Below are 22,218 nucleotides of genomic sequence, written 5' to 3' on the forward strand. Positions count from 1 at the left end.
CAGATGGCTTGCAGTAGGTCGAGAAGTCCGTCCAGAGATAGCCTACACTCTTTGCTGACTCTAATTTTAAAAAACCCGCGGTTGAGCTGGTCGGATGAGCACCACTGTGGGGCAGGAGTCGAGTGATGAGCGGAGCCGTCAGGTAAACACCACTGCTGCAGATTTGGAGACAACACTCCCGAAACCGTGGAAAAACAAAAAACCGAAAAATATTCCACCAATTCGGCTTGAAGGACTAAAATGTTCGATATCGAATCTACAGGGTGTCCCATAGCATGTGACCAAAGTAAATTGCGCAGAATACCGCAAGGTGGCAGTGCAGTCTAAAGTCTAATATATGGTTGACGTGGAGACTCTCCGCAAATTTCACTCATGCTTCAGTCGCTCGGGAATTGCAGCACTAAAATGGAAAATTTAACCAGCGAACAAAAATCATTCCTCATCAAATTATATTACCGAAAAGAAGATTCAGCTACTGCAGATATAAGAGCATTTCATTCTAAGTATGGCACACACTGAAGTGTCTGATTCGAGTCTCAAATGGTAAATAAAGTGAATGAACTAACTAAAAAATTTTGTTTTCTTCTTTTGTTGAAAATTGACGCATTTTTCGACCAATTATAAGTATTTTCAGGATAATTAAGAAATTTGATCAGTACGGTACACTAGACGATAGAAGGCATGAGCATCCTGGTCCTCACGTACTGTAACCACGGATGAAGTTGTCCGCATAACTGAAGAACATTTCAAAAAATATCCAAATGATACTCTTCGAAAGGCTTCTCAAACCTTGAAAGTTTCAAAAACTTCACTTCGCCGCATCTTGAAAGTGTTTTTAAACTTCCATCCCTACAAAATTTCTGTACATCAATTTTTAAGTGAGGAGGCGATGGCTCGCCGTGTGCAATTTTGCCAAGAACTTCACAATTTTTTTGAATCCAAGGAAATGAAGGCACAGAATATCATCTTCTGGAACGAAGCACATTTCTACTTAGGTGGCTTAGTATTAGGGGTGTGAAGATGACTCCGCCCTTTCCCAGATATTGTTTTTAGTATTGCTTACGTGCACTAATAAATGGCAACACTTGTATTTGATAGTACTTTATGTCAGCTGTCAAACGCACTACGTGACATTTGGTTGAATTGTAAGCAACAAGTGTTTTTACCTCCGTGACAATGTCGGTTTTCGTTCCAAGTAAACATCATTTGCGGGAAGTGTTATTACATATACTATTATATTGCAAAGAAAAGTGTAGCGGAAACTCATCGTTTGCTTGTAGAGATTTACGGTGAGCATGCTCCATCTAATACAACTTGCAAGGAATGGTTTCGACGATTTCAAAGTAATGATTTTGGCACTGAGGACAGAGAACCCTGGAAAACCACCAAAAAAATTTGAAGATGCTGAATTGGAGGCATTATTGGTAGAGGATTCTTGCCAAACTCAGTCAGAATTCGCTGCAGCATTAAATGTTGAAGGATAAACTGTTGCAAAGCGTTTAAAAGCAATGGGAATGGTTCAAAAAGTTGGTAACTGGGTTCCATATGAATTGAAAGAAAGAGACATCGAACGTCGAAAAACAATTTGTGAAATGCTACGTCAAAGACAGCAAAGAAAAGGATTTTTGCATCGAATAGTCACAGGAGATGAAGCCAGGTGAACCCGGCCCATCCCAGCCAAAAAGGAATATTCACAGTGCCAAGGTTATGCTCTGAATTTGGTGGGATCAGAGAGGTGTTGTATATTATTAGTTGCTCGAACCCTCTCAAACTATTAATGGAGAAGTTTACCGACGACAACTAATGCGTTTGAAGTGAACCATAGAAGAAAAACGACCAGAATGGGTGAATAGGCACAGTAAATTAATTTTTCAACATGACAATGCCAAACCGCATACCGTCCAAGGTGTGAAAAGATATTTAGATGGACAGGACTGGGAAGTGCTACTCCACGCGCCAGATTCGTCAGACATGGCTTCTTCGGATTACCACTTATTCCGAACACTGCAGTCAGATCTTACGGGAGAACGGTTTACTTCATACGAAAGTATCAAAATTTGGCTTGATAATTAGATCAGCTCAAAAGACCAGGATTTCTTCAGGCAAGGCATACGTAAATTATCTGAAAGATGGGCGAAGGTTGTAGCTGCAGATAGAGCATACTTTCAATAAACTTTTCTTTAATTTTCTAAACAAGCAAATGTGTTTTATTTGAACGAAAAAAGGCGGAGTCATATTCATACACCCAATAAATAAACAAAATTTTCGCTTTTGGGAGACTGAGTCACCTCACGTTATTGAAACCAAGTCCTCACACCCGAAAAAAGTTACTGCATGAGCGGCAATTACAATAAAAGGTATTTTCCTTGAATTTATTGAGAGTCCGACAATTAGTGCTGATATTTACTGTGAGTTCTTGAAGAACTTCTTTCCTTGGGTACGAAAAAATCAGTTAGTCAAGAATTTCTCCTTCATGCAAGATGGTGCCGCCCCACATAGGACTGCTGGAGTATTTGAAATACTTTTTTTCCGTTAACGGCACTCATGTGTTAGGCTTAGGTCACCTCAAGTATGCCCATGGGGGCATGGAATGGCCGCCTTACAGTCCGGAATTAAATCCCTGCGTTTTTTGCCTATGGGGTTTTCTCAAGGACAAGTTCTATGAGAAGCATCCGACGACAGTGGGAGAGTTGCAAGACGCAGAGATGTCGATAAAAACACAATACAGCGCATCCATACCAGTTTCGAACGCAGGATAGAGTTCTGTAGTACAAGTGATAGCAAACACTTGGAAGGAATTGTATTGTAATTTGCCGAATGTTCCTTGTACAATAAAAAAGAACCATTATTTACATTTTACTGTATCCAAGTTATTTACAATTTACTTTGGTCACATGCTATGGGACACCCTGTAGGATTGGTGGAGTATATGAGGGATGGGTGAAATGTCGATGGATTTTCGGGCGTACGTCCAAAAAATCACTGCATGCACGTTGTTTCCACGAAACACAATATATTATCACTCAATTAAATGTTCAACAGTCACAAAAAAATGCAAATAATAGTCGAGCTGAGCACTGCGATAATAATTAAGATTGAGCCGAACTATAAATTGAATTTAATAAGCAGACAGACTAAAGGATTAACTGAGCGGGCAATTATACGCGAAGTATATGTGATCATTTCCGGAACGATAGTGAACATGAGGTGTGAAAAATGCGTAGCTGTGTGGTCGGTCGGTAACGGCGAGTCAGTCCGTCAGGTGCTACCACCGAGTCATTACCCCGAGCTGAGCTGAGCTGGGCCTAGTGGCCCGCGATAATTGACCGATTTCAAACATGAAGACATGCTGAATACTTCGGATGAAGATGTAGACTTTTGATATATTCAAAACCCAGGATTGCATTATCATGAGTTATATAGTTTTTATCGTCTACATACTGCTGTACGAATTTATTTCCAATCAAAGAATAATTTTTTCCATCAATATAATATCTAAATGATTTTTGTATACAAATTGAATCTGAATAAAACTGACAATTGTGCATACACATTGCATGTTTAATTCGAAAATATCTATACTGATATAAAAGTTTGTGCGACAATGTAGAAGCCTACTACTGCAAGCTCACATGTAGACGCAACCCATACACAGCGCTATCCAGTGAAACCGATGCCCGCAGTGTCAGGCTAATTCGGCTACCTAGCTGTTAGATTGTAACTAACATTGCAACCGAGCAGCTAGCCAAATGCAAGTCGTAATTTCGACATGGATAACTGTTGTCTATTTACATTGAGGCTCCATTAGACTGAAACCATTTGATAAAAAAATTCATGATGAAAAAATTCATACAAAACACACTCCCTGTCACATGCACAGGGAAGAATCATACCCACATGCGGAATTACACTAAGCGGAAGGGAAATGTGAACTTTGCACCCCCTGAGTGGAAAAGATATTGTTTTCGAATCAGCAGGCAGATTTTTTTTGTCGCATTGTTGATATCGGATTTGAACGGAATTAATGTTACCATTTTTTCAAATAGAATTGGTAGAGATCTATTCTGATGCTTACTACCAATGGAATTGGTAGAAATGAAAAAAAAAAGAGTTATAACACACAGTCAGATGGCTTCTACCAAGAAGGCCCGAATCCCTACTTGTTTAGATATGATTTTAATCCGAAATTTTTTGAATTTCCCAAAAAATTTATCACATCCAGGCAAAAAAGTGGAAAACAAGCTTAAATAAATGTTCAAAATTTTATTTGTCGATGTTCCCCCTGAAGTTGGAGTGGGGGAGCAAAATGACTGCCTTTTTTTTCAATTCAGAAAATTTCTGATTAATTCTTAAGTCGTCGCATCGTGAGGGAAGCCCCGCTAAAGCATACGCAACCTATAGAGCGTCACTGTAGAGAGAGTGAGATGTTAGAAAAGCGCGACCTCTTAGGGGTTAAAAACTATGATTTGTTTTTTTAAAACATTTTCGAACAGGTTAAATGAGATCGGAGAATTTCACGCCAGAAACATTCAGAGAGCTTGTAAATATGCTGTGCCTTCTTTCCTAGCCGAGAAATCTCCTTTTCTATACATAAGTATTTAAAAGAAGAAAAGAAAATTTATTGAAAATATGGAGGCTGGACTTTTCTATGATATTTGATGGAATGGCACATATATTTTGTCAAACATGCATAAATTTTTCGAGAATTTACAAAACTCGTTTATGAATTGAAAATCAGAGCAGACGTAGACGCTTATATTAAACATATACAAAAAAAATTTAACCCGTGAGGGTTGACTTTTTGGTGTCAAAGACGGAGTAAAGGTGGGTGAGGACGAAGGTGGTTGATTCCGATCTGTTTAGGCCAAATAAATCAAGGCAAAACGTGCTTATATCCCATTTAGAGGAACCCTTCTCCTTCCCAATCGGGTCCAATAGTCATTACTCCATTGCAAGTCCGGCCATCGCTACCATCCTTTTCAACTTCATTAAGTAATAACTCGTTATCCAGAGTCCGAAACCGAACGTTTAAAAGAAACTTTCCATTTACAATATCATTCTCTTGTACTCTTAAAGATTTAAATTTTTGCGACATTTTGTGTAAAAATATGATTGATTTGATCTAATATCTAATATATTGTACGTTATTCAGGGACAACTCGTGGCAGCCACAACGGTCAGTAACGAAGACTTCCAAGAAGTACTTGCAGTAAGTATTTCGAACGCCTTCACAGTCCTCGAATTCATAGAATTGTACAAATTCCATGGTATTTCAGGATTTGACATCATCTCATATGAAAGGGGGTAATGAAGTTTACATCGATGTGAATCTACGATCAGTTGACTGCGTGAATTTTCTTATAGAAGCAGATGTAGCAGCACATCATCGTAATAATAAAAAAAAAATTCGTCTAATGGACCTCATTTAGATTCACATAAAACGTATGAAAGGATTAATAATGGAAAAAATTGATTATTTATGGAAAGTATCATTATTTTGACCTCTAGAAAATCACTGCATACTTTTGTACCTTTATACGATCATTACATAATTTCTTACTATTAAAAATTCACCACATGAATGGTGCTCTTTCTCTAAGCACTCGTACCCCATGGCGTTCCCATTCTAGCTGTCCAATCCAGAGTTCCTGAGCAGATTCGAGACAACTGAATATGGCAGCACCTTTCCACGCTGTGATTCCTGGATCCATTTCTTTTGGTTGCGTTATTATATCTAATTGGTCTGGAAAGGAATTAAAATGTGTAGTTTTATTGTGAAATAATTTCGTCTCCTCAAAAAATGAAATGTATTCTTTATGGCTAAGAACATCGATTCAACGATACTTTGGGATCATTCGAAAAAATAATTGATCCATGTTTCTTAATGTACTTTCTTAGTCACTTATAGATAGTGAAAATTGCGGAATGTGCTAGGGATCCAAAATTTGGATCATATGTTGAAAACGTTCAAAAACGATTACTAAACTTTCAGTGATTTCGTCCACATCATGGTTGAGATATGTATCGTCAAAAATAGAAAAAAAACACCAAAACTGAATGTTTAACGATGTATATCGCAACTGTTATGTCCGGAGAATATTTATGCGTCGAGAGGACTATGTTTTTAATCGCTATATTGAAAAGAGATGCTAAAATTATAAAAATTTTAATTTATTGGACGACGCGAGTTTCATACTCTTACCTTTCAAATTACAGTGAATAATGACAACAGTAGTTCAATTAGAAAATAATTTAATGGGAAGGAATTTTATGTTAGTGATAGGATTTAGTTCACAAGTATTCAAATATCAAGAAATTTAGAGTTGCACTGACTTAAATTTTGATTTTAATTACAAATTTGGAGTCTTCAACGTCACAAAAATAAGTATTTTATTTACTAAAAATTTACGATAGAATCGATTTAGAATTTGTACCCCTGGAATGATCTGAAGGATCTAATTTTATATCACAAAGGTTTACTACTCACAGTTCAGTTTGATTTTTAAAAGTATTCGGATTTGTTTGTAGATCCCTAGGTGTATCCGTAATTTCCCCACCAGCAGTTAGCGGTGCTAAACGTTATTATGTATACTTTCACGGAAACACTTCCTTCTATTCATTAGAATCTATTAATATTTTAACAAATTTGAACAATTGAAGTTTAAAGTTTGTTTGAGACTGTCCACAAGACTTCACAACAATCAAACTCCTTAAATGCAAGAAAAGTCACCGCTCTCGGTTAAAGAAATTTGATTCCCAGATAATTCCATTTGTTCGTAGCTATTAATTTGGCAACTATCCAGCGTAATTTCGATTCTGCGAATTATCGTCGGAGGAAGGATTGAAAAACCGGACCGATTAAGTGAACTATTTCCACCAGAATTATTACTGCTCCGTCGCTGCTTCAAGACTGATTAATTTTGATTTTTTTGGAAATTTTAGAGGGTTTTGGGAGCCACTCGACTCGTGGGGGCTCCAATGAGTCAATTTTTAATTGGTGGAAAATGTCGTATAACTTTTCTGACTTCTTAATCGTCTTCAGGAAAGTAGTTCACTCGGTTTTGGGGTTTTTCGGTTCATCGTTTCTCAATCTTTCCTCCTTATGTGCGAATTTTGGTGTTGAGAAATCGGAGCATGCTGAGTGAAGCATTTCATCACTGTTGTTCTCAATTCCATTTTGTTTTGATTTATTGAGTTCAAGTGATGAAATGTTTCGTCAATTATTTGACTTATTAATTACCATTATGTCTATAAATATATCATTTTAAATTTCAATTTTAGTTTTATTTTTTCTATTTCATTGCTTCTATCGAAGTAATTCTGGATTTGAAACCCCTCCTCTAGCCTGCCTCCCCTCCTTTCTTTTCCTCTCATTGTTATCTGCTGTATCATGGCCGTTTTACTCTTAACTGTGCCCCATTCGAGCTAGGACTGCACGGGAAACCATGTAAAACCCCAGTCGCACAACCGGCCGATTGTGCAGTGCCCTAATATATCCATCTGTTACACTGACTATATGGAGACACTAGGCCGCTACACCGTACCTACCGCCCGCAATTTTTGTGCGAGCGAGGTGTTCCTAAGCGGTCACCCATCCAAGTACTAACCCAGTTCAATAAATTTCAATTTAATTTTCCCTATAAAAATTCGGAACATCACACAGACATGACGTGGAGGAAATAGTTGCAAATTTGGTAATATTTTTTCAATGTGCCCAACAACATATGATCCAAATTTTGGCTTCCTAGCACATGGTTAAATTTTTACCACTCCAACACAAAAGGCCTAGGGATTTTGTGCCAATTGTAGTAAATCTCGGAGAATAAGTTTTCCGAATCAATATGAAGTATTCCATGTCATATGGGTCAACGGCTTACTCTCACCCTCTTGAAAATTGATCTCAATTTTTGTCCATGATTGGAAGGCTGTAAAAACTATCTCTAAAATTTTTTGCAAATTTTTTCGACAGCTAATTTTGGAGATATGATTTTTTCTTTATTTTTTTGTTCTTCAATAACTCCAATTCTATTCATCCGATTTTGATACATCTACGAGAATATTTTTAGTATTTTTTTCAATTTATAGGTGCTCATACTACCGAATTTTCAAAAAAAAAAAGTGGAAAAACTTGAATTTTTGAAATTATGTCACGTTTCATTTTTCTTATCTTTTTTTTAAAGTAACTCTTGTTCTCCAAGAACTCTTGTTCTTCTTGCTCTCTCTCTCTCTCTCTCTCTCTCTCTCTCTCTCTCTCTCTTGGTGAGTAATACAACACGCACTATTTTCACGCTCTTTGCTTGAACGCTTTTGCTGCTTGTTGCTGCCCCCTGGCGTTTTTGTTGCAGGCTTGTTGCACGCTCTATCTTGCAACCAACACCTGGTGACTATTTACTTCACCGTTGGTTGCATTATTTGTTTTAATCCTGCATTCTAAATATCCTGTGTGTCGCCTAACCTAGAATTTTTCGCTGTCATCGATTGGCTGTCTCTCTCATTTCCACATTTCCTGTCAGCCCTGGTGAGTGGGTTCTGAACTCAGTGTGTGGAAGCCTGCTTTACCATCTGCCCGTTGCCAGCTGCTCTATCGACTGCTGTTTGCTTATCAGCACGGTGCCTGATCCCTGCTTTCAACTTCACTCGCCATTTTTACGACCGACAAAATGGCCGATGGAGACAAGCTGGTGTGTGCCAAGTGTGGTCGTTCTTGGAGGTGGCAAATTGGTACTTTGTCGTGATTGCGACTGCAACTTTCATCCTATATGCATGAAAACTCAGATTTTTGTGAATGCAAATGGGTTTAACATACGGATGTGCCAATCGTGCTACACGGCCAAAGGTATGTCTTCTCCGACTTCATCGATGCGCACTCGCAAAGGTTCTGCCAGCTCTACTGGTTCAGGTTCTTCACGCTTTGGCGGAATTAGCCCACTTGTATTGCCGAAATCATCAGTTCCAGAACTAAGTGTTCAGGGTGATCAGCAATTGCCATTGGATATGGCAAACACTAAATACATCCTTGAGACCCTAGCGACGATTTGCAAACGTACTGAGAACCTTGATTCTTTTTCCAACAAGCTTTGTTCTGTTCAGTCCGAGCTCTCCCCCGTCAAGTCCGAGCTCTCTTCTGTCAGGTCTAAGTTATCTGCCTTGGACCACCTGCCTGAGCTGGTCAAACGTATGGATGATGTTGAGGGCATCGTAGCGGAACACCGTGAAGAGATCCGGGATTTGAAAACGTCTGTTGCTGATCTTACGGCCAAATTGGATACTTTACCTGCCACCTCTGCTTCGTCCTCGTCCCCTGATGCTGCGACGTTGCAGCGCGTTGTTGCTGCTGTCAACTCTAGCTCCGTCAGTCTTCAGCGCTTTGCAGGGCAGCACCAGGTTGGCACTGAGCTTATCTTCTTTGGTTTTCCGGAACGGGAAGGTCTTACTGAACCTCTTCCCTTGGCCTTGGCAGTTCTGCTTTCACTGAAACCTGATCTTGATCCCTCCACTGTCTCCACTGCTCGATTTATGAGGAACGTGGTGAGCCTGTCTGCCTCAGTTACTGCCTCAAGTGATGCCTTTCAACAACCAGGTAGTCCTCGCCGCTCGTGCGTATCTATTGGTCTCAAACTTACCACCCCCGAGTTGCTTCACGCTATCATTGATGCCAAAAAAGCCAAAGGTAAGCTGATGTTTTCAGCTGTTGACAGTACCACCCTGCCATCTTTCTCCTCTCCAGCAGACCCGAACGGTGCTGACTGTCAAGTGAATGTTAACGAGCTCATCTCTACTAAGACCTATAGACTCCTGGGCAAGGCTAGATCTGTCTTAAGACAATCTGGCTTCCGATTCATCTGGACGAGAAATGAGATGGTCTTCGCCAAATACAAGGAGGGAGACCTGGTCTACACGATCAACTCCCTAGCTGACATCGACAGAGTTGCGAGCCTCCGCTCTGCTGCATCTTCCTGATCTTCAGCCCCTAGGACTCACTCCTCACGCCAACTGGCGTTTCAACAGGCTTCTTCTTCTTCCACACCTCAATCAGAAGCTGTCAAGTCATTCGGGAGCTCCACTTCAACTACCGTCTCTAATAATCAGCTTCATGATTGCTGTCTGAATGTAAATTCTCTTCGCCGTCGTCTTGACACTATTAAAAGTTTTCTCAGCTCACAGGCTTTGGTTTATCATATTATTGTGGTCACAGAAACGTGGTTATTAGCTGCCATCCCCAGCTCCATCCTTAATATTCCCAATTATCACTTACTCAGACGTGAGCGCAACGAGCATGGCGGTGGTGTTGGCATTTATTACCATGATTCTGTCAAAGCCACGGTCATTGCTGCCTCTGACTGTCTGGGCGGGTAAGCCAGGGCATGTGGAGTATCTCTTCTGTGAGATACAGCCTGTGGGTACCTCACCGGTCTTCGTTAGAGTCATCTATCACCCGCCTCATGCTCCCTTCCACGTACCCGTCAACTTTACTGAGCTCCTGGCGGCAGCTCTAGATGGCTACAGCCAGAAACTGATCATGGGGAACTTCAACGCTGACCAGCTGTCTCATTATAATGCTGATGCGCAATATATCCGTTCGCTGATGCATGATCTCTCGCTGAAGTTGGTCAACCATGGTGTCACTCACTCAACTCTAACTTCCTCCACGTGGCTGGATCTGTCTCACTGATGACTGCGACACTGTCACGGGTTGGTTCACATCTGTATGTCCCATGGCTGCTAGTCATCACCTCATCTCTGCCTCGATCGCCATAGAAGGGTGCAAGCCACGTGCAAGGGTGATTGCATCTCGTCAATTGTCACGTCTTCTGAGGAGTGAAGTTATTGTCGACTTCCAGCAGACTCTCCAAGGCTTTCCCCCTGTCTCATCAAATCCTGACGAACTAGCAGAGGTCTTCACTCACACTTTCCTAGAGTTAGTTGAGACTCATGCTCCGCTGCGTGAGATGGTAATGAATTCGGCAAAGATAGCCCCCTGGCTCAATGACCATCTTCGACAGTCGTACCGGCACATGCAATATCTCTACAGACGGTTCAAGAGGAGAAGAAGTCCCCTGCGACTGCTTGAGTTTCGCCAGGCTAGAAGCCTCCACCATTCCAAGCTAGCTGAGGCTCGTGCTAGCTACTATCATTCTCGACTATGTGGACTATATGGAGCGGCACTGTGGAAGGAGCTTCGAAATCTTGCACTAACACCTGGCACGAGCATAAGGCCTGTCATTTCTCCAGATGTCCTGAATTCTCACTTTGCTGCTGTGTCTACCGTGCCGTCTAGCTTTTAGCCTACTTCCACCTTGATTTTCCCAATGCATGAGTTGCTAGTTGCCCCTGTGAGTGGTCCTTACTCTGCTTCCACGTCCTTCGCCTTCAGCCAAGTGAGCTGGCTCAACATCCAGATTGCGATATGTTCCATCAAATCCAACGCTGTCGGTGCTGATGGAATTTCAAGGAAAATGGTGCTCCACACCCTACCAGCTTTGTCAGAGTGCCTGCTCACCATCATGAATCGATCATTTCTGAACAGTGTCTTCCCCTCAATTTGGAAAAGGGCTATTATTGTTCCTGTCGGTAAAGTCAGCTCTCCGAAGTCGCCCTCTGACTATCGTCCTATTGCATTGCTGTCTTTTCTAGCGAAAGTCTTGGAGATTGGCCTACATCCAATTGTCCTCATTCTTACAGGAACGTAACCTGCTTGACCCTCGACAATGTGGCTTTAGACTTGGCCACAGCACTCAGACGGCCTTGCTGAGGCTTGTCAATGACGTCAGAAGGAATGTTGATGACCATAAAATCACTATCTTGGTTCTCTTCGACTTCTCTAAAGCATTTGATACAGTCTCTCACTCGCTCCTGTTGAGCAAGTTGACGGATCTTGGGCTGTCTGCTGGTGCTGTCGCGTGGTTTCGTTCCTATCTCACTGGACGATCCCAAGCTGTCAAAGGTGATCATGAGCTCTCCTCTTTTCTCGAGACCAATGCTGGAGTACCTCAGGGATCCATCCTTGGTCCTCTACTGTTCTCACTCTTCATCAATGACATCGGCCGCTGTGTACATGAAGCTCGACAGTTTCTTTATGCCAATGATCTGCAGATCTATATTGGCTGTCACCCATTCGATCTCCAGTGCAGCATTCAGCGTCTCAATGCCGACATCTCCAGGATCCAGGATTGGGCTATTGCAAATCGTCTGCAACTCAATGTCACCAAGACTAAGGCAATCATATTCGGTGCTCGACGCTACACCATCAATTCCATTGACGTCTCTTCTTTGCCTCCCCTGGGCTGCGCTGATGCTGCCATTGAGTTTGTTAGCTGTGTGAGGAATCTGGGGGTCTTCTTTGACAGTAAACTCATCTTCAGCAGCCATATCCAGCAGGTCACCAATCCAACAGGTCATTTGCCTGCGGAAATATACTGATGTGCCGTTGCGCAAATTGCTGGTCAATGCTCTCATATTCCCTCATAGCTTCTACTGTTTGGCTGTGTTGCAAGGGGTGGGTGTGGTGCTGGATCTTCAGCTTCAGCGTCTGATCAATCGTGCCGTACGTTTCGTCACGGGGCTGCCCCTTGATGCGCCAATTTCTGCTGCCAGGCGGAATCTTGGCTGGCTGACGATCTCAGGCTACAGGGCATCCACGATTGCGTCCATCATATACCAAGTACTGCGCACTGGAAACCCTGCATACCTCGCTGAACTCTGCAGTATACTCCTCTGCTAGGCCTCGCCGCCATGCCCTTGCTCAACAGGCCTTGGTTGTCCCCATTTTCCGGACTGACACTTTCAGAGCTGCCGTTGCTGTTGCTGGTCCTGAGGTATGGAACAACATCCCTACCCAGATCAGGGAGATGCCCTCATTCGCTTCCTTCAAGCGAGAACTGCGGAGATGGATGCGTGATCTTGATGAATCATCGTAATTCAAATGGCCATTTGCTCGTGTCTTATAATCTGCTCAATGCACTAGCTTATTCTCTAGCCTTTTGTCTTCATTTTTTTGCTTCATCTCTTGCTTTGTTTTATTTTACTGCTTCTTATATAAGTATGTAATTTTCAATATAATCACTTTGTTCAATTTTCTGAACAATAAACATCTAATCTAATCTAATCTTGTAATCAAAATAAGTTTTTTGAGCCGTCATACAAGTTGGATTTCCTTGTAGTTCTATTTTATTTTCAATTTTTTCTTCTCGAAATTTCATAAATTTGGTCAAAATATGCCAAAATGGCGTTGATTTACTTTGAATATAAAAAGTATGAAGTGAATTTAAATGTGCACTTATATATTACATATTTTTCGATACAGAATCAATGTCGTTTCGGGGTGATTAGACCAAATTCGCGGAATTTCGAGAAGAAAAAATTGAAAATACAATACATCCGGAACGAAACCCAACTTGTATGACGGCTCCAAATACTTGCCTTGATTATAAGAGTTAGTGAAAAAAAGATGAGAAAAAAACGGTGACATAAATTTGAAAATGCAAGTTTTTGTTTTTTTGTTTCTGAAAATTCGGTATTATGAGCACCTAGGGATTGAAAAAAAAAATTACTCAAAATCGTCTTATAGATGGTAGAAAATGGAAAATTCTAGCGCGTCATAAATAAAAATCGGGTGAATAGTACGCGAGTTATTAAAAAAAAAGAAAAACTAAAGGCAAAACCATATTTCCAAAATGGGCTCTCGAAAAAATCTGACAGAAATTGAGAGATACTTTTTCAAGCCCCCCCCCCCCCCCGCTGTCATCGTAAAAAATATCGAAATCAATTTTCGAAAAGATTATGTGATTGGACTATTGAATATATAATTCTTAATTCTACATTGATACCGCCAAACGAGTTATATGTTATATTGAGTAGAACCCAAAGAAGATAGACTAAAGTAGAGGCTCAGACCTCGCGGTTTAGGTGACCCCACGGTACGGTCATAAACGTGTTATACCCAGAAAGCGCAGTCCCTAATCCCTTGTGTAACACAGATCTTGCGTGTTTGAACAGAGAAAGAAAAAATCGGTCCCAACCCTTCCTTGTCCAACAGTCCTGTGGAGGGGGGGCTATTTGTATGTAAGTGTTCACTATTCGGACCCCTACTCCAGCACCACTAAACAAGGGTAGGTTGGGCACGGTTTTTTTGTCTCTCTGGCTAACTCTGGACTCTACATGCGCGGTCTAGGTATAATATATCCAAAAAGGATACTTTTTCTCCTTCTGATTAGACTGCCTGGGGTGGGAGTATGTGCCATATTCTGATATGTTCTGATAACTTCTCTACTTCTCAAATCGTACTTAAGGTGGCTCTGGTCTCAACTCGCGTAATATTGAAAAACTACTTTGCCCTCCCGACGCGGATCCCACTCACTTCACTTTTAATTATACTGTTTTACTTTGTTATTTTATTTATAGCATCAGCATTTTACTCTCATTTTTCTTATTTCGTGAAAGACCCATTAAATAGGCAGAGAACAAACGGATTTGCCCTCACATCATTCAGCCGGTTTCCATCACCTATTAAATATTAATTTGTTCTTGCGACAGTAAAAATTGCACAAACCCCATTACTACACTCAATGGTTGTTCTAGAAAGAGTTTTTGGATGTCTGGGTCTATTTGGACTCCTAACTTTGTTAATGTGGCAAAAAATTTCACTCTGTCCAACATTGTTATCAAATTGCAGTTCCACACTATATGGTGTAACGTGAAATTTTTCTATGAGTGTTGAAAATGCTGTTTCCTTCGCCTTTCTTCCCCTAAATCTAATTCGAATGCTTAAAACGCTCAAAAACTTATTCCTATGGGTGCTAAGTAATTTTTAACGGGAATTACCAAACTGGAAAAATTGGCAAAAACTTTCAACTAACTGGAAATTATTTAAAACGTATGCCAAAAGGGAGAAAACTAGATTTCTGGGGAAAGGTCACGATTCTCGGGTCGCTCAGTATGCTAGTTATGGAGACAGGGGTGGATTTCGGGTGGAAACGTGTTATCGGGCGATCAAAACCACAGAAAAGAAGGAATCGACATTATCTTTATTAAGATTTCAAAAAGGAATGATTTACCACGTGACATTGTCTGGTATTTCTAAAATATCAGGCAATGTAAAAAGGTGCGTCGTGTTGAGACAACAAGTGACAATCGACGTAAATTCTTTAATCTCTCGAATATTCAAAATATATTTATTCCGGTTACTGCAGTAAACTCGAGATGATCCCCAATGGTAAAGGAAATAATTCGTAAACAGTACTTTCCTGAGAACTCTTCACCTTTGAGAAGCACGCAGGGCCATGTATACCGTTACCTATTTGTTGTCCTGTGTGCTCGTGCTTGATCTAATTTAATTATTGTATTGTGGGGAAGAGGATATTATTCAGTAAAGAGAAGGATTATCGAATTACTGAATAGTCTGTATTCTAAAAAAATGGAAATTAACTAACTTTATAAACAGAAAAACCAATGATTTTGCTACAGGCGGGTCGTCACCCAAAATAATAATAATAGAAATGAAATAAGGGTATTGTTCAATAAGAAAAATGAAAGAAAGAAGAATAATCAAAAATAATAATAATAATAATAATAATAATAATAATAATACAAAATCCGGGAAACTCCGGTTCACACTACTCGATACAATCCAAAAGAATTAGGAAGCAAAGATATCTGTTGAATTGCTATCCGGAAAAACACTGAAGACGCTCCGTTGTTCATTTATTAATTTCTCAATGGTAAGTGTACGGTGAGCAGGTCCGTAGACACCGCCTGGGCTTCCACAACGCCTCTTACCCACGATACTAGCCGAGATATGTCCTCTGTCTCTCTATTGCGCCTCCGGAGAACAACGATACAAAGGAAACGAAAATAAAATAATAATTCCCATTAATAATACCGCAATATTATCTGTAGCTTAGACGCTAGTAACGCTCACGATAAATTATTATATTTTGCTCTGGCAAGCACCGACTCGACGGCCACGCGGTTTTACCAAGATGGAGTCGATAGTCTCCGTTCGCAATGAGATTCCTCCTGCCAGAGAAGCTGACAGGAGCTTCAATGAAACCCAAAATGCCCTCGTACTCGCTAATGACCCCGTCGCACCAATGACAATATTTTATATGTCCACACTCACTCTAATCACTCGTCCTGACCCAATATTACGCCTCGACTCCGTCTCTCGCCACGTGCTCGCTCGATGAATAGAATATTCGCCTGTATTTCGCCTCGAAATTGCCCTCAGTCGCCTCAAAAACCTCCGAATAAGGTCCGGAGAACCGTGTTCCCACCTCCGTTGTCGAGTTTGCACGAAAAGCTTCTTAATTGGACCCACACAATAGATACGAAAAATAGAGAAACTTGAAGCGATGCAAAGCGACTGACAGTAGAGATGGAAGTGAACATGAAGGCGGAAATCGTCATTGCCCTCTCAATCTCATACTGTCTCACTCCATTTCTCTCGGGCCTTGACATTGGCCCTGAACTTAAATATTAGCCAATCCCGGCCTCATTTGCATATTTCGCCGGCCCCGTACTGTTCAGTGGTGCCGTCTATTCTCTCAGGTGCGTATCCCCGGTGGTCAGGTGATCTGTGACGTCTTTCCGGTGTGGAGGGTTGTCTTGTAGATGGGACTCAGTGATTACCCATACTATTGACGGTTTGCATGGGTGTGTTTGTGTGAGCTCCGGAACGTGCTGCGCCCTCGTGGGTCCGCAGGAGATCTGAATACTTCCGGTAATGCCAAGTGTTTGTGACTCGAGTGCGGAGGGGTAACTGTAATGTTTTTGCTCCTTTTTACGGCTTCTGGTCGTCGTGATCTATTTTCTTTCAGGCTGATGATGGTTCCCTCCGGTGCTGGATGACTTTTCGGTTATGGTGAAGTGAGTCAGGACTCCTCGTTGTCACTCGGAACCCACTCATTCGGTAATCTCATTCATAACCTCTACTCTAGCCACCGGTGTATATGAGCATCGATAATCATTAATTGTTATTGTTTACCCCCACACGTCCAATCGAGGACACAAACGAACCCACTTCGCCACAACATGATTTTCACATGTTGTTAAATAAATTTTTACCAAGAAGCGGAACAAGCAGGGAACAGCGAGCATGTTACTAAGTGATATCTAATTTTTTTTTACCATCAATACATTGATGGCGGGCTTCCAAATGGTCTGAAATATTACAAAAGTTTATAACTTCACGACACTAACTAGCAGCAAAAATTTTAGATGGTTACTGCCACCTCCATTGGTGCTATCAAGATTCGAACGTTTCGAATGCTTCGTATGAGCGGGTATACATGTTTTATGTTCAAATTTAAAGTTGATATCTCCATTTTTGCACAGGCTAGAGTGTTTACGAAGTTTTTTAAGAAAAAACGGAAAAACACGAATATCTAGAAAACTTCGTATGAACTGGTATATATGTTCTGGTGGCTTGGCGCAGTGGGTAAGTTCGTTGCCTCACATGAAAGGCAGGACCAGATGCGGAAACATCAACCCACAATTCTTTGTTTATTATGACAGAATTGGTCTATTCCAAGATGAATGGAATAGACCAATTCTTTATCATAATAGAAGACACAAGTTCAATAAAATTATCTCCATTGATAACTTTAATAATGCGATGATGATCAAGACTTTAAATAGTTAGATCGTGATCATCATCGCAGTATACACTAACCGGGTTGAAGCGATGTAAAATAACGATAAAAAAAACTGGTATATATGTTTTGATTGATTTAGACAGAAATCATCGAAACGAATATTTTGACAACGAGAAAATCGAAATCGGTTCATTAGTTTTGAAGATATTTACGGAAAACGATTTAAAAACGAATCGCTTTTTCTTCAAAACTCTTAGATCGATCGAGCTGAATTTTACACAGAGTTAGTCCTCATTAAGACCTATAATCTGACAACATTTCAGATTTTTGGAATTACTTTCGGCACTTAATTACTCAATTTTCTCAAAATTCGCCACCGAGAAGGTGGCAGTGGACGTGGTCACCAAACTTCGTATTTTTACGTTTCAGACAATTCTCCATTATTTCCAATCAAAATTAGAGAATGTGAAAATCGAAGGATTGCAATGTTTCCATTCGGAAGCAAACAGACCTAATCCTTGTAAATGGTGGGATAGTGCATGTGATAAACTAGTCCGCCTGAGGTGAGCTCCAAGAAACAAATGAGAATTTTCGAAAACCTATGCTAATTTCATTGAATTCAAGAAAGCAGAGGCGAGACCTAAGATAGGTTTCAAGAAGAAGAAGAAAGAAAAGTTTGTCAAATTTATTGATGATCTGACCAGGTTTACTAATTCGAAATACATTTGGAATACTGTAAAGGCATTCAAGAATAGATTTGATTACGAAGAAAAGAATCGAGAGTATAGACCTGAGATCCTCAAGTTAGCCCACAATACTGTTGAACAGCTTTGTCCCCTTAAGGATGCCAAGTGGATCAAGTGCACAACTAAATTGATCATTTTTTTCAAAAACCTTGCATAATAAATTGTGTTAACTTGATTAATTCACCTCGCCAATTTATATTCAAATTGAGTTGGGATGTAACACGTGTAAAATTTTATTTTTATTTTTTTGACCAAAAAATATTTGTTTTATTGACTAAATGGTGATATCCGGTGGGAATCGTGGCAACACCGCTGCGGTCAGCTGATGGTAGAGGCGCGAGGGTTTGTTGATATTCGAACGTGTGTTGGAGGTTATACATGCCTGTGAACAAACCATGGCCTCAGACAAAAATAAAAATTTATCGCGTGACAAAGGGGGACAGTTTATCTCCCAAAAATGTAAAATTCGTGAAACCAGGTCTCGAGAGAGTAAAAAATTATCATGAGCAACAAAAATTACTGAAAGAAAGGGCAAAAAAATCAGAAGCAAGAAAACCGAAGGAAGAATCGAAGGAAGAACCTTTCATTTTCCACGGACGGCGTGTAGTAGAACTTGATACGCTAGGTGATAATTTTATCTGTCAGGAATGTGATAGTATATTGTCCTTGAAAGATGCAACGAAGGAGGTACATCATGGTTTGGCTAGTGCAATTGACGTTAAGTGCAGGACATGTGGGACTTTCAGACAGGTGTACACTTCTAAATATTACATGACTGATAATGGATTGAGAAGATTTCAGACGAATGGAAAGGCTAATGGAAAGGCTAATTTCACATACCTTTGGTCTAGGGTTCATTATATTATTGTTATGATAATAATGCTTGTAATGTTGTAATTGATTCGATTCACTACTATGAATTCCAGGAATGAGTGACATCGGCGAAACACATTTTGTTGGTCATTTGGTTAGCCATAACAAGATTTATTGAAATGATTTCCCGAGATGAGTAGATCCTGAGACCAATGTTCTTTCGCACAATTCGTTTGAAATTCAATTATAAACGCCATTCGAGACTCATTGATTGATAATTACGTTTGAAATCCTAAAATTCACTTTGAAAAAACATCCATCGTGAGTGACAGGTAGGGTTATGTTGACGGGGGGCGTACAAGCGGAGTAGGACAGCTGTGTGCGCTGTTGTCGCGTATCATCCATTTTGCTACGAGCGATTTTTTTCCCCGGAAGTCAGTCGAAAAATCACGATTTCGTTCTTATTTGCCCCGGTTCCTCTGATGTCACCCGGATCAATCGATTCAGCTTTTTTTTTACATTTTTTCCATATTTTTCGGGATTTTTCATGAATCTCTAGATTGGCCTATCTTTTATTTTAGTGCATAACCTCATAAGAGCCAATGCTGGATCTTCAAATTTTGTTTATTTAAATTCTCAATGATGAATACCGTTTGAAAGGTCAAGATTGTCATCTAAATTTTTTAAATATTTCTCGCTATTATAGGGGAAAAAAATTGAATTTCTGTTGATTTATTAAACATTTTCACTTGGCACCCTTAATTCGTCGTTAGTTGTATTCCTGATCTTGACCATTATAACCAAGAAATCTTTTTGGATCTCCCTTACACAATAGAAGAATTCAACTATGCTGTTTCTACTCTGAGAGATGAATTGAGCTCGGGGCTTGATGGTATCGACTATTATCGGATTTCCAAATTTCTCTTAGCAGTAAGAGAATTATTATGTGATCTATATAATAGAATTTTAGCGAGCGGTACTTTTCCACCAGAGTGGAGAAATTACCAAATCTATTTCATACCTAAGAGTGACGGCAAACGGGTTAGACCTGTTTCATTGGCTCCATGTCTGCTTAAAGTTCTTGAAAAAATGATCAATTTTAGATTTTCATAGTGGTTGAAACACAACCGACAATTTCCTTCGACCCAGTTTGGATTTCGTAGGAGTAAGTCCTGTATTGATAATCTAGTTATTGTCATATTGGAAATTCTTGATGCCTCGAACGTGGTAAGATGGTTATCGCCCTGTTCATGGATATACGAAGCGCTTATAACAACTTTTTGAGCGACGTTCTGGTTGGGCGATTGAAAGAAAAGAAATTTTCGAAAAATTTATTGAAATTCACTTGTAATTTGGTCTGGAAGAGATATTTGCCCTTTCGTTATGGCAAGATCGATGAAACTAGTCCGACATTTAAGGCTTTACCTCAGGAAAGTGTATTGAGTCCTTTGCTGTACTCTCTATATATGGCTGATCTGGATAAGTGTGCGGTTGAAGGGGTAAATTAATTCAGTTTGCTGATGATAGTCTGGTTTACGCTGTCATTGATTTAGCTTCCGAAGGAATCGAATTAGTTAAAAAATCCATGAAAAATATTGACAGGTACTTAAATGAAAATGAACTCGAGCTTGCCCGTGGTAAATGTAGTTTTTACGGTTTCGAGAATAAGATGAAATTCACTATACGCCATATGGAAATACATGACACCCTTCTGGAAAGTCAAAGGATAGTGAAATTTTTGGGGCTACGCCTTAAATTCCGCCTTAGTTGGCAGGAGGAAACTATCACAATGATTAACAAATTTCAGAATGCCTTCAAAGTCATGGCGTGTCTTCGACATATGGGGTGTGGAGCACACACACACACACCACATGCCTAACACCACACACACACCACATGCGTGGTATGTTTTTGTTGTTGAGATTATATAAAGTATTGGTTAGATCCAGATTAGAATATGGACGATTTTTGATGCATTTGTTGACAGTAGCCCAACAGTCGAGGATTAACAGAGTTCAATTCAAGTTGACCCCGACAAACGTGATTCTAGCTGAGGCTTGTGGAACTCCTCTGCAGCTGAGGTATAGATACTTGACGAGAAACAACTTAGTCAAAATACTCTCTAATGAAAGTCATCCATTGTTTGATGTCTTGAATTCCCTGGCTAATGGTTCTGAAAACCCCTGTAGGGTGAATCTAGTTGAGTTGGCTGTTCTAATAGATAGTTTCACGGACATCACAAGTACCTGTCATCTCATCCACTCATCAGGTGTACCTCTGTGCAGGTCCTTCAAGTTGGCAGTCTTAAGTGCTTAAATCTGGTCCAAAATTTGCGCAAAATTTGGTGCTTTTTGGGGCAAATTTTATTTTTTTGGTGCTATGAGAGGATTTCTCAAAATTGAGTTTTTTCAATTTGAACATGCAGTTAGCGCGAAAAGTGGAAAAGAAAGCGATAAAAAAATCAAACCTACGGGATAATCAGACACTTTTTAGGTGCTCTCGGATACTGGACAGAAAACTGCGGAAAAATGTTTTTTTTTTTAAACAAAAATGGAGGGGTTCGGAAGAAAACGTGGATGGAAAAAGGGAAGGGCAGATAGGCATATGCGTATGGCGAATTCCCCGAATTAGGTGCTATTCAATGAGACAAACCAAAATTTTGGTGCTCGACCCCCGGTCAACTTTTCCAGGGGCTCAATCAAGTCAAGAAGCAGGGTCATTAGTAAGGCCGGAGACTTCATTTACGAAAACGGCTATTATCAGAAGTTGGCTCCAAATAGGTGATTGAAGTAAGCGACAAGTAGGGTTGGGAAGAAATTGAAACATTGATGTTGGAATTTGTCATAATTCATTGATTGGAGGGTTATTTTGTTGACGGAGTGAGGAAAAGCGTTTGAACGTGAATTGGGTGTTTTGAAGAGGGTCAATGGGAGATATCTCGGTGATTTCTTAGGGTTAACTTACCAGGAGAGCTATCGGGTTCTTTCAAAAGGAGATTAATGGAGGCCATGTTCGAGGGGAGATCTTGGCGGTCAGTTCCCAGGACAGCCCGCAGGGTATTTTAAGGG

The 22,218-nt window shown here is 40.3% G+C and overlaps 2 protein-coding genes across 7 annotated transcripts in view; one reads left to right on the forward strand and one right to left on the reverse strand.

Annotated features, from left to right (window-relative positions):
• LOC107042415 overlaps positions 1-5,582 on the forward strand; it is a gene marked incomplete at its 5' end in the record, with an annotated part of 50,174 nt that extends 44,592 nt beyond the window's left edge. The window contains 2 exon segments of the mRNA XM_015263454.1: positions 5,153-5,209; positions 5,277-5,582. Of these exon segments, the coding sequence (XP_015118940.1) occupies positions 5,153-5,209; positions 5,277-5,429 (210 nt within the window).
• The window catches only part of LOC107042413 (actin-related protein 8), a 287,380-nt gene that overhangs the window by 69,909 nt on the left and 195,253 nt on the right, over positions 1-22,218 (reverse strand). For 5 of the 6 annotated variants that reach the window (XM_015263446.2, XM_015263447.2, XM_015263449.2 and 2 more), the window contains one exon: positions 5,427-5,743. In XM_015263446.2, coding sequence (XP_015118932.1) covers positions 5,571-5,743 — 173 coding nt within the window. In that variant the 3' untranslated portion in view covers positions 5,427-5,570. Of the gene's footprint in view, positions 1-5,426; positions 5,744-22,218 lie in introns of those variants that run through there. The other variant, XR_001461159.1, reaches the window with a different exon arrangement.

This window comes from Diachasma alloeum, unplaced genomic scaffold (assembly GCF_001412515.2).
Source record: "Diachasma alloeum isolate Michigan unplaced genomic scaffold, Dall2.0 Dall_scaffold_00459, whole genome shotgun sequence".
Classification (NCBI taxonomy): domain Eukaryota; kingdom Metazoa; phylum Arthropoda; class Insecta; order Hymenoptera; family Braconidae; genus Diachasma; species Diachasma alloeum.